This window comes from Musca vetustissima, unplaced genomic scaffold (assembly GCF_032173495.1).
Source record: "Musca vetustissima isolate MV318-11 ecotype Yass unplaced genomic scaffold, APGP_CSIRO_Mvet_v1 utg56110, whole genome shotgun sequence".
Classification (NCBI taxonomy): domain Eukaryota; kingdom Metazoa; phylum Arthropoda; class Insecta; order Diptera; family Muscidae; genus Musca; species Musca vetustissima.
Window position 1 is genome coordinate 7076 of NW_026883519.1, and position 14138 is coordinate 21213.

The 14138-nt window shown below is 32.0% G+C and overlaps 1 protein-coding gene across 1 annotated transcript; it reads right to left on the reverse strand.

Annotated features, from left to right (window-relative positions):
* Window positions 1-7233: 7233 nt before the first annotated feature.
* LOC133330418 (phospholipid-transporting ATPase IK-like) lies at window positions 7234-8334 on the reverse strand. Its single transcript, XM_061538850.1, has one exon. It carries the CDS (start codon window positions 8278-8280, stop codon window positions 7234-7236), a length of 1047 nt encoding a protein of 348 aa, XP_061394834.1. The 5' UTR covers window positions 8281-8334.
* Between the last annotated feature and the right edge of the window lie 5804 nt (window positions 8335-14138).

Genomic DNA, 14138 nt, shown 5'->3' on the forward strand with positions numbered 1-14138 from the left:
GCAACTATCCCAAAATTTGACATCCCTACATCCTTGATTTCGGGAGATACAGTACTTTCTTTCTGAAAAATAAAAGCCCAATATCAAGAAAACCAAAAGCAAAATCGACGAAAAAATTATTATTATTATATTATGTTTTACAAGAATTAATAATAATTATGATGGCAGAATTTGTACATTTCGAATACGAAGCGATTTAAATAATTTGGACTGTATACACAAATTAGTACTGTACACATTTTTGCCCTCTTCACTATATTAAAAAGCTTATAACTTTACGAAAAATTTGTTTTTTTATATTTTTCTTGTGATATGTTTGGTCCATAATCAGGACTTGACATATGAAATCCAAAGAGTATATATCTACTAGCAGCATTTTAAATATAAGATCTAAAACATTTTGTTGCCTGTGGGCAACATTGGGCCACAAAGGGTTAAAGTCGAAATGACTATTCAAATATTTATTTATAAAATAAATGAATTTCTTGATTAGCTTAAAAAAACGTGTTTAATAAATTGAATATCTCTTTTATGTTCCTTTTAATAAAAAAATATATTTAAATATATCTAAATGTGCGTATTTAAATTTTTGACGATCTGGCAGCCCTGGTGAGATCACATTTTAGTCGAGCCGAGAAGACGAGAGCAGTTTAAGTTTGATTGTTGAGACGACAACATCGAAGACGACCACGACGGCAAAGCGGCAGACGGCCAAATTTGTTTAAATAACTTTGTGTTTTATAAACAAGTAGAAAAAAACGACGGTTACATTTTGTGTCTTCTTCGAAATCAAAAACGCTCAAACAATAACGGAAAATACGTTACATTTTTTTACACTCTCTGAAAGCCTAAAAGAAAAAAAACTAAAACAATGAGTAGTTTGGGCATGTTTGAGTGTGTGCATGAAAGTTTTCGTAGGAGTAGAAAAGACAGCGTAACTTCCCTACATAAATTCGTTTTCAAGTCAGAAGGAGACAGAGCAAATAGACAACGTTTGAGAGAATTTTAAAGCTTTGAATATGACGAGAAGTCTGAGCAATATCAACAAAAAGCTAAATACGTTGAGGAGCAGTTGACGGCAGCTGATTTAATTGCAATCTGCAATGTCTTAGGCATCGACTACAATAACAACGACCTAAAGCTGCATATTTTCAAGAATTTACAGAGAAATAGTTTACTAACAAACAGCAGCGAAGATAACGACGTAGAAGATGATGAGAACGACGATGGTGATTACGAGAATAAAAACAACCCCTCAATCAGCAAGTTGAGTGGAAACATGAAAGTCGAAATAATGCAACAGCAAAAGCAGAGAACAGCAAACACAGATATAACATCACACAACGAAAGTTTTTTCTCAGTTGACGGAGATAAAGTGATCAACAAAACAAAAACAATGAATACAACAACACCAAGATTTACTCTCAATTTTCGCGACATAGAAGATTCTATACGACAATTTGTTGGAAGCAGCGGAATGCTTGTTGATGTATGGATTTCTGAACTAGAAGAAACAGCAACAATTATTCAGTGGGACGATTTCCAAACATTTGTTTTTGCAAAAAAATCTTTGAGTGGACTTTCAAAGTTGTTCGTGCAAAGTGAGCGAGGTTTAACGAGTTGGGATAAATTGAAAACTGCCCTTCGGTTAGAATTCCCTAACAAGGCAAATAGTGCTCAAATCAGTGCTGCCAGTTAAATTTCATCAAAAATCGTCAATTTTTCAGAAAAAAATCGGCATTTGTATTTTTAAAAATCGGCAAAAAATCGGAAGCATATAATTTATAAGTAAATTCATATTTTTTTGGTTTATAACAAATCAATATTGTTTATTACATTAAAAAAAAGATAAAAAATTCAATTCTGTATAAAAAAATAACATAAAAGATTCATTTTTCTACAAAAAATGTAGATTTTTCTAAAATATAGTAATTATTATGTACACTAGTGAGATCTTTCAGATCATAAAAATAACTTACAAACTAGTACATATTTTTATTACACAATTTTAGTAATTCATTATCAATTTTGACATTAAAACAATTTGAATTATTTAGTTTGAGGTAATATTTCGAAAAAGAATCCCTTCCAATGAATCATTCTCAAGTGAGCTTCTAATTTTAGTTTTGTTAAGGTTTACCTGACTAAAAATTCGTTCCACATTTCAAAATTCAGAAAGTTTAACTCCCTAAACTCGGAGTCTAAAGATTTGCCTTATTCGATGTAAAAATGTAAACTAGACAGAGTACAATGCTGACAAAAAATGCAGATATCTAACCCATTGAAAACGGCTGCGGCGAGTCGCCGATAGTTATAATGATTTAAAGCTGCCAATTTTATATGTTTGTATGGTAACGCCGTATTAAATTAAAAAGTTAGACAATTTGTGTCGATTGTTGAAATATCGGCAATTCTGAGGCAAAAATCGGAAAATCGGCATTTTCCATTTTTAGAGTGAAAAATCGTCAAAATGCCGATAAATCGGCAAATATGGCAGCCCTGGCTCAAATACACAAACTTTTCTCCGAGAGAAAGATGATAAAAAATGAAACCGTTTTCGAGTATTTTTTCAAAGTTGAAGAGATTGCGGAAAGAGGACAAGTAGATGAAAGCTCTCTTATACAATATGTGATTGACGGTATGGAGGATCTAAATGTAAACAAAGCTATTTTGTATGGTGCAAAGAACATTCGCGAATTTAAACATAAATTATCGGTATACGAAACATTTCGTAACAAATGTAAACAAGAAACAAATCCTAAAAACATTTATCAGAAAATTAAAGGACACAAATCAAAGGATTGTAGACACAAAAGTGATGGTTTAAAGTGTTTTAAATGCGATTGTTTTGGTCATATCGCTAAAACTGTGTATCAGAAATTTAAGACAAATCGAATACAAGATTACTTGAACCAAAAAATGAGTTAATGACAAAGACAGTGAAAATTAACAATCGAAATTATAACCCATTAATTGACACCGGTAGTAAGTTTTATATAATGAATGAGAATGTTTTTCTTCAATTTGATTGTAAAACGAAACCGTGTAGTGAAAACCTTTACTTAGTTGGATTTGGAAATGCCAGAATTAAGACCAATCGGACAATTCGAGACAAAAGTAATAATTGATGGCGAGGACTATATTATAAATTTTATTGTTGTTCCGTGTACTTGATAATTGGTGAAAGCTTTTGCACGCAAGCTGAAATTATAATTCGTCCCAAAAGTGTCACCATCACAAAAAATTAAACCTGAATGTGAAAATATTCCAATTATGAGAATTGAGTGTTCGGAACCGGAATTGGAAATTGGCGAAATGGCAAGTAAAGAAGCCAAGGCAGAGATAATCGAAATGGTTAGAACATATAAGCCGGTAAAATTAGCCGAATCAAGCCGCAAATTTACATCGTTCGTGATACATAACGGTCAATACCAATTAAAAAGAGTATCTTTTGGATTATCAAACTCTCCAGCTGTGTTCCAAAGATATATTAATGCAATTTTCCGAGAAGCAACCCGCAAAGGCATTGCATTGACCTATGTTGACGATATCGTTATACCAGATGCTAATGAAACTGAAGCCATTGAAAATTTAAAGGCAGTTATCCAACTTTGTCAGACTGGCAACCCTTAAGTTCCTTCAAAGCTCTCCTTTAAACCAAATTTGTTTAACTTTTTGAGTGAGATCACATTTTAGTCGAACCGAGAAGACGAGAGCAGTTTAAGTTTGATTGTTGAGACGACAACATCGAAGATGACGACGGCAAAGCGGCAGGCGGCCAAATTTGTTTAAATACCTTTGTGTTTTATTCTAAATAACTCTTTGAATTCATTTTAATTTACATAGTTTAAATAATTGTATTAATAGAAATACAAATAAATATTAATAAAACATTTCAATAAAATAAACCCCCATAATAATGAGTCTGGTAATGAAACCAAAAAAGAACATAATTACACAACACTATCCTTATGCGACGTCCTTTAAGACATATGCTCTAATAAAACGGTACCTAGGTTTAAGTATTTATTTTTATACCCTACACAACTATGTTGTGAGGTGTCATCACTAGCAGAGATGGTCCGTCAGAAGCAGTGACGTAAATGACATACATTTCCGACGTATAATACATACGTCAGAAACGTCGGAAACCCACGCAAAACCATTAGGTTTTTGACAAAATAGCTATTTCCATTAATCAATTTGGAAATTCTGTATGCTTTACTGAAATCCATATAAAATTTTATTCTCCAAAAAGTTTAAAATTTTTTAATAAGTTCTAGTAAGGAATACTCATATATATGTAAAAATAATGTATATTCCTGAAAATAACTCTAAAAATATTCAAATAAATGACGTTTACTACATTTATTACATTTTATACAGGTATATGTTTTCCACGTTTACACCTTTTTGACAGTCGAAAACCTTAAAATTCGTCATACGGACCATCCCTGAATCATTAGTGTGTGTGTGACAAAAGAGATTCAATTTAATTTATTTATTCAGTAATTTGGAAGCCTTAGAGGCCTATAATAATCTATACTGATATTAAAAGATCTTACAAATCTCCCAAAACAAAACCATTCGACAACACATAACGGAACTAGCTACTTAATCATTTTATAAAGACATAAAAGACTTCGTAATCTTATAAAATTCTGAAAACTAGAGGAACTTTGGGTGATGTAGACTATGCGTCTAATGTGGACCACCCCCATTTCTTAGAAATATGACAATGCCGCCTTGATATATGCTTTCTTAACCCTTTGTGGAGCTTATATTTAATATGTAGCTAGAAAATATACATTATTTGGATTTCATACGTCAAGACCTGATTATGGACAACGCATATCAAAAGAAAAATCTTAAAAATTCAAATTTTTGGTAGTGTAGGCGGTTTATTTGGGATACCATTTGTATTTTGTTTTTGCAAAATAGTCAAGCTGAATCCCAGTTTGTTGTTTTTATAAAAAAACAACTATTTATTAGTGGGGAATGTATGGCATTGTAACTATAGTCTTCCCTGCCTTACCCCTCGGCAAACAATGCCATACATTCCCCACTAATATATAGTTGTTTTTTTATAAAAACAACAAACTGGATTCAGCCTGACTATTTTGCAAAAACAATTCAATTTTTTTGTAATTTGTGTGTACTGTACACATAATTATTTAAATTGCTTAGTATTCAAATTGCACGAATTCTGTTATCAGAATTATTTTAGATTATTGTAATAATTAATATAGTGAATAATTTAAAATGATTTTTCTGTCGATTTTGTTTTTGGTTTTCTTGATATTAGACCTTAATTTTTCCGAAAGAAGGTACTGTATCTCCCGAATGCAAGGATGTAGCGATGTCAAATTTTAGTTTATCCTATTTAGTTGCATTAAATCTGTGAACAGAAATTTGTTCAAAGATTGCGGAAAAATCGGGGCTCAAAGGGTTAATTAGTGAAAACAAAAATCTAACATGATTTTAAGGACATAATTGCAATGTTGAAAATTTAGTTAAGCTCTCATAGAAAACTTTGATTTAAAAAAAATATATTTAGCGCAAAAGTCAAACAATTTCTTTCTCTAAAATATAAAGAAATTATAATGGTTCTTTATTTTCCACAATAAAAATGTACGTTTAGCTGTAATTACAATCGGTGTGTTTTAATTTGTATTTATTTAATTATTTTTTAATAAAAAAATCAAAGTCGGGTAATATGGACCGCATTTTTTTATATTTTAATATTGTTATTTAAAATTGTGTAGTAATGATATTTATGAGCTCTTTGAAATATGTTTATTTTATTAGAGATTATTGCATTTTCATTCCGAGTTGCATTACCAAATCCATGACAGAATTTTACATTTCTTCTGCTGTCCGAGTATACAGTAAAAACTCGCCAATCCGGATAATTGATTGCAGACCCCAATCCGGATTACCGAGATTTCCGGATTATCGAGTTTTATTAATTGGTTTAAGTTTATATTAATTTGGTGATAATTTAATTATTTTTATGTTTTTATTAAAAATGAAAATTATTCATTTCAAAAATATGAACATTGAATATAATAGGTATCATTTTCAATTAAATTTGCAACGATTTTTTTATTAAAATAAAAAGTAACGTATCTTTACAATCCGGATTTTTGAGTCAAATAGGTCAATCAATCCGGATTATAGGATACGCAATGGGTTGTGAAATGCACTCCGGATTACCGAATAATCCGGATTGTCAAGGTCCGGATTATTAAGTTTATACTGTACATATATATCAATTATTTCATAAATTGTGTAAATGTAGCATTCTGTAATATTTCAAAGTAGCTACATTGTTGTGCTTACGCCTTAATTATGTTTGTTGGCCGACAGGAATTGTAGTGCATTAGCATTTGTTAACCGACAATAAATTGGGTCATAATACACGGCTTTAACAGAACCATATACATGTACGTATGTTTGTTCATGTATAGATATGTATTTATATATTTATTATGAAAGGTTTTGTAGGTAATGTATGATAATACATGTGTGGTGACAGCGACAACAGTCCGCATGTTAATTAAATAGGAGCTACTTGTTAAATGATAGTCCTTCAACCATTAATGGTTGTATAAATAATGATTTATTATGATTTAGGATCGATGTGGAGAGTTTAATTTGATTTGATTTAGACAGTAACAATGAATTTACAAACTGTATTTATTACATACAGCATAATAAAGGGTACAGTTTGTGTCACTTTTTGTGTTAAACTCAAAATAAATATGACATAAAAAATAAATATGCCTCAGTCGTTGTTGTAGCAGACAACATTAGGCTGAGGTGACAGATGTTGGGCGAAAAAGTCTTGGGCGTTTCAGATCGTATACGCCTCTGTCGTGAAATCGGAATATGATTCAGTAATATGTAGAAATATGTCGATTTTAATATATTCCTTTCCCTATTCAAACATTTTTCAACATTATTTTTATAACTTACTCCACATTATGATTAAGAGTATCATGTTTTTTGGCATATGTTGTTACATACAAAAAGAAACAAGGTAGATCCATAGGTACGTTTCAGAATAGACATAGAATCATTTTCTGTCCATGAATTTTTGTTCATTTCGAATGAAACATGGCAAAACTCATTCTATTGATACAAAGTCGAACACTACTTCCTGACTTTAGTCAGCGGTTTACCATATCGCATTTTAAAAAATAATAAAGAAAAAACATTTTCTAGAACTACTTACCCATCATACACGCGACATGTTGAATTGTTTATCCTTTTATCGGAAAATCTCCGTCGACGATCCTCAAACAAGTCCTTCACAGCAGTTACACCCAAAACAAATAAGACCGGTATCATGGCAACTTCCTTGCCAAATGCATTAATGGCAGGAAACCAATTGAGTAAGACTATGAAAATAAAATATAAATTTGCTACACGGTGAAATTGTTCGAGCAAATTTTTCGGTATAAACGAGAGCAGGGTATACTTGGTAGTGCGTATTTTATTACCGACAAAGTGACCATTTGGATGGTCACGTTTTGGTGTTTTCGGCGGAACGGTATGATTTGGCACTACAATACGATATGTGCGTTCTTCACATTTTTCTGCTTGACATATTCCAATACGTTTCCACCAAGGTGGAGTTTCAGAGCGACGCAGTGTATATATTGATTCGGAACGAGAAGCTTGCCGAGAATGACCACGACCGGTCGCTGAAGATGGTGCGGAGGGTCCGAATTCACGCGTTTCATTTTCCTCTTTATGGCCGGGTGGCAATATGAAATCAGTTTTCGACCCTACCCTACTGTGACCCCTAGGAGTGTTTGTGGCACCAGGTGAATCCGTAATTTGACCTTGTGAAAAAGCCCTTTGGTGTCCTTTCAAAGCAGATTTTATAGGGCGACCGCTGGGACCTAGGATAGCACCACCACCATGGCTAACGGAACGAGCATGACCGCGGCCCGTCGCTAAAGTTACGCCTAACGAATTAGGAGCTGGGTTAATAATCGCCACTCCTGGTATACCGGTTGTCGTACTACTGATGACATTTCCACCAAGCATGCCTGGACCCGGGAATACGTATGTTCTTTCGGGCTCTTGGACAGTCAAGAATCCCGCATTTGTACAGCTTAAAGGAATAGATGAAGCGTTTAGAGGATCGTAAACTGACGATGAATTTGAAGCAACTCCAGCACCTGGTGCTGAAAACCCTGGGGGTGCTGATCTTTGTTGTTGAACAACTGTGAACTTTCGCCTCAATTCTTCGGTATTTGCAGAAGGCATTTTCACAAGACACCATTAGTTTCAAAAATGATTAAAAAAAGTTTTTTTCTATAAAACGCATAAACGATCATAACACATTTTTTACATCGTTTTAGTAAACTTTAATGTAACCGAACACATTTTGATTATTTATAGTTGACTCCATATGGGTATTAATCTGTAAAAGGTAATAAATGTTAGTGTTAGTTTAAGCTATAGAGATATATGTTTAAATGATATGTGGAATTTATCTACAGCAATTAAAAACATTTAGCTTCTAAGATTTTTAATGCCGCTATTATCACAAATAAAAACAGATTTAACAATTTGAAACCAAATATATACCTATATATATTACTGGTACAAAATAAATAGTTGATTTCTTTATTTTAAAAGCTTCATTTCCATAATTTCGTCCTTATTGAAAACATGTAGATGAATATTGATAAACTGGGAAATAAATATTTTTAAATATTTTTATTGTTGTTCTTCCATAATTTTCCACATTTTTTCTGGAAAAGCTGATCCCCACACAAAATGTCTTAATTCCGTCTCCAAATTGCATAAAACATGGATTTTTAATTGCATTTTTTTAGTTAAAAAGAAACATAAAACCATTTATAATATTCAAAATAGTCATAGAAGAACTATTGTGGAAATATTTTTCATACAAATATTTAAAATCACTGCAGGTTGTTGTTCAGAATTACTTTAAAGGGAAAGCGTACAAATTCACGGAAACTGATGTCCAGAAATAGGCAGCTTATTTTATATGCATGCTTGTATATATGGGAATATTCAAAACAGTTTTAAAGTATTTCAAGTTCAGGGTCGTTTGTGAGGTTCGCCATAACGGTAAATATCAAAAAAAAATCCATATAGTCCTATAATAGCGATAATAAATAATAGGTTACGTGGATGCTGTGCTCTTAATAATGTAAAAAATGGGTGAAAATGTGTTGAAGCCAGCAAGATTTTGTGTGTTCTTTCCTGATTTGTGGCTATACTATACACAATGCCCACACGTATAAATTGAAGATTACACCATAGGCAAAATTTTTTAATCTATGATGTTCCCCAAAACCGATACTGACATTTTGAAGCAGGGATTTCTGCTTTTTAATTGTCTTAGACTATAGGTGTACTGATAGTCTTAGTCATATTTTCTAACCGATATAAATACAGTTTTGCAATATCCCATATAAAGATTTGCGCCCTTTTAGGAATGAATGTTATTGGTCGTAGTCACATCTTTCACCAATACCAATGTGGCTGTAAAAGACTCATTCGTATAAATAGGCTATGTTTTGACCTTACTCAGTGGATAAAAAAAACCTCCTGAATGCTCATCCAATGGTGTTTTTTTTTCTTTAATAGATGACATTTATATATGCTGGGGAACCCACTTTTAGTTATCGTCGATATAGACCGTCATTATACCCTTCACCACACTGTGGTATATGTCTTTGTGCATATGTTTGTAACAGGCAAATATGCATAGAATCACTTTCTGAGTCGATTTATGCATGTCCGTCCGTCTGTTGATGTTAAATTGTAAACAAAGTACAGGTCGCATTTATAATCCGATTTGGCTGAAATTTATTTGGCCCAAGGACGAACCCTATTGAAATTGGGAAAAATCGGTTCAGATTTAGATATAGCTCCCATATATATATAAATTGTAAACAAAGTACAGGTCGCATTTATAATCCGATTTGGCTGAAATTTATTTGGCCCAAGGACGAACCCTATTGAAATTGGGAAAAATCGGTTCAGATTTAGATATAGCTCCCATATATATTTTTGTCCGATTTACGGACTTTAGACCCTGCAAATCATTCGATTTGCACGAATTTTTGCATAGCGTACTGAATTAAGCCTATAATGATGTGTGCCAAGTTTCGTGAAAATCGGTTCAGATTTAGATATAGCTCCCATATATAGTTTCGCCCGATTTTAGGTAAATGGTGCACTAAAGCCCCTAAAAATCTTTCTATTTGCACAAATTTTTGCACAGCGTACTTAATTAATGGTAGAATGATGTGTGCTAAGTTTCGTGAAAATCGGTTCAGATTTAGATATAGCTCCCATATATAGTTTCGCCCGATTTTTGGTAAATGGTTCACCAAAGTCCCAGAAAATCTTTCGATTTGCACGAATTTTGGTATAGCGTACTGAATTAAGTCTGTAATGATGTGTGCTAAGTTTCGTGAAAAGTCCCTAAAAATCTTACGATTTGCACGAATTTTTGCATAGTGTACTGAATTAAGTCTAGAATGATGTGTGCCAAGTTTCGTGAAAATCGGTTCAGATTTAGATATAGCTCCCATCAGGGACGTACGCAGGGGGGCGAAATGATTTTTTTTCACAGTAAATTTATGTTTGCAGCAGCGAAATTTTTCATTTTGTACTACCGCCCCTTAATCTCTAATAAGTTTCCTTGAACCAAAGTGCATCAAAGTCCCTAAAAATCTTTCGATTTGCACGAATTTTTGCATAGCGTACTGAATTAAGTCTAGAATGATGTGTGCTAAGTTTCGTGAAAATCGGTATAGATTTAGATATAGCTCCCATGTATAGTTTCGCCCGATTTTAGGTAAATGGTGCACTAAAGATCCATAGCTAGGCCGATTGACACAACGTACTGAAGTTAATAAAAATTAATCTCTGATAAGTTTCCTTGAAATCGGTTCAGATATATAGTCGGCCCTGTCCGACTTTACTGCTTTCCTTACTGGTTTTTAATTTCGAATTGGTACAAAGCAGCAAAATCCGTACAGCTGTTCTTGAGTTGAGTAACTATCGATTGTTCATGTTTCATGTTTCAATTAAGAATTAAAAAATATATAGTATTGTTGTTAATATTGTTTGGTACTTCGGATTCAAAAAACCAATTCTAACAACCTTGAAAAAATTCACTTTATAGAATTATTGGCTTTATTTTCAATACCTTAAAATTTTAACAACATTGAAAAGATGAAATTTTTACTATAAGTAAACTTTTATTTTCGGATTATAACATCATTTTTTTTTTTTGCGGGAAATGATAAGTTTTATATGTCCCAAAAATATAGAATTTTTTATTTAATATCTGTGTCACGTAAAAATGACTTATGCGTAGCCAAAATCTGCACCTATCCATAGGAGAGAAATGACTCTAATGCTTAGCCAAAAATTTGCACCTGTCCATAGAAGGAGGTCTCGGTCAAAGTTAAAAACGTGAGACTATTGGGAGAGTTGCCCAAAAATGCAAACATTTAAATAATTAATCATATTTGAATAATTAAATTTCGCACCAAAAAAAACATTTTGTGGTAATTGTGTCAACTCCAAAAACTAATTATTGAGCTCTAGCTGAACTGTTGTTTATTTACATATATGTTTCCTTGTGTAATATTATCTTCAATATTAAAACACATATAAAACTTATTTGTAATATCCCAATATTTATCAACGACCGTTGAGAATAACATATAAATATATATATATATATATATATACCTAATATATATTCGAATTTATATTTCTTGTATGCCAAAGTTACTTGGAATCAATTTACAATGGGTGCAAAACGTCTAAAATGAAAGTATAAATAACACAACAACCAGCGGACGATGGTTATGACAGAGGTTTCAATGCACTGCAATGGAGGCCGACTTCAGAGGCATTCAAGATAAAGTTTGAATTCGCCAAATGTACATATATTGGGTATCGTGAGATGTCGTTGTCGTTGTTTTCTAAAATTCTACATGGTAAGCAGCAAAACGACAACTGGTTCTTCCACTGCAAACGATTTTTCGCTTTGTTTTGCCTTTAGCTTTGTGTGAGAGCTTGCTTCGTGGACTGGTTTTTCTTATTAGTTATTGGCAATTGAGTTGTGTACTTGCTTTATCTTAGAAGCTAATATTCCAAACTGCTGTAGGAACACGTATATACAATTGTCTTTGTGTAGCTAATTTTTCAATGAGATCGATAAAAAAATAACTATACGTCGCCAGTTTTTAGTATTACCTATTTTTGGCAATAAGAAAAATTTCGACGATTTTCTTATTCTTTTCTTCGTTTGTAATTTCTGTTGTTCACTTCTTTGACTCGTTTTTTATGGTTGAATTGTTTATTTTTATATTTCATTAACTTATACACATTACATATATACATATATCTCTCACTTTAATTAAACGAACGAATGAGAACCACTTGCAGTGCGAGATTTTCTTCATTGATTTCATTAAGTATAAATCACGTTTTCGAATCAAGTTATTTGCGGATTTTTGTTTATTTTTCAATATAAAATAATTCGATATATTGTTTTCACTATTCTGATGTATGTAATTTTATTGCAAAAACAAAAAACCTAATTTCTTCACTCATACGCGTGTTCTTGTCAACAGCCGACCTCAATCTGATTGTTGATATTTGGTTGCTATTCTCTTTCGTGTAACCGGTAACCAGAAAAAAGAATGAATAACCAGTCTGTACAACTACCAAGTATTTACAGTTATTTATAGTAGTTGTGTTCCTTTTGACACTTTCTATGTCATTAAAAGTTCTTGAAATTTAATTATCATACTAATACATTAGAGTCTAATGATTAGACCCTTCTTTTACAGCAAAAAATTAACCACTTCCCCTAAAAGTATGCTACAATATAAGTTAAAATTGTAAGAAGAAATTTATGATTTGTGAATGAATCAACATGTAAATCATATCCCCACCTCGATTTTGATAAAAACCTGACATTTCATTCATTTTTCGCGAAACGACTTGTTTCATTTGTTTTCATGTATTCTGACATTATTGCCCATAAGGTAGATGTGTATTTTCTCCTTTCTGACAAAAGCTACCATGTATAATTACATACTGATATTATTTATTTATATCAAGAATGGATACTATGGTACAATTATACAAAGTAACTGCAAAATTACGTAAGTACTTATACCATAGAATTAAAGGGCTAAGCAGAATGCTCGCGTTGAGCCATCCGTCGCGTTATATATTATCGAAAATACACATCTAGGAGTATTAATGGTTTTTGGAAATGGAAACATTTAGAAGTTGCAAAATTTCTCTATAAAAATTTACCTTGAGGAACGTTAAATAATTTTTGACGTCATAAATTTTTGTATAGCCTCATTCATGTTAAAGTTTGCGATAGGTATGTCTGAAATTAGAATCACTTATAATTGGAAATAATTCATTAAATACAAATTTAAAGAAATACTTTAAGTCACGTGTTTTATTTTATTTATTTATTCTTTTTTTGGAAATTTGGCAAAGAATATTATATAAATAAATAAAGATTATATAAATAAAAAGAATTATCTGTGTGCATTTTGCTTACCTTTAAACACACAAAATACTTAAATTTCACTGGGAACACACACAATTTATAACATTACTTTTCATTTGTCAGAAAAAGAATGAAATTTTTCAACCACCAATATTTTTTTGCATCACGCAAATTCCAGAAAATAACGGGACCAAACAAAGAGAAACAAAAGAATATGTGTACTTAAACGGCATTTACATTAGAACTTTTTATCGGGTTAACCTACTCTATGAGGATTTATTTGGCCTGTATACAATGGAATTGACAATTGAAACCCACTGGGTTAACGAAATCCGATACAATGTAAACGTACTATTACTTTGGGGTACTGAAATAAGTACATACCCTTAAATAAAAATCATTAACCCTTTCAGTGTTTTTGTCGAACATATTCGACATTTCTCTTTGCGAATTTTCGGTTATCCTATGTACCGTTAACATTGATGTTTTTGTTTTTGCTGAAAACAGAAGAAACTGTCCGAGGGTTAAAATGAAAATTGCTTTTTTTAAACTCTATGCCTTTATATGATTCTAAGTACAAAATTTT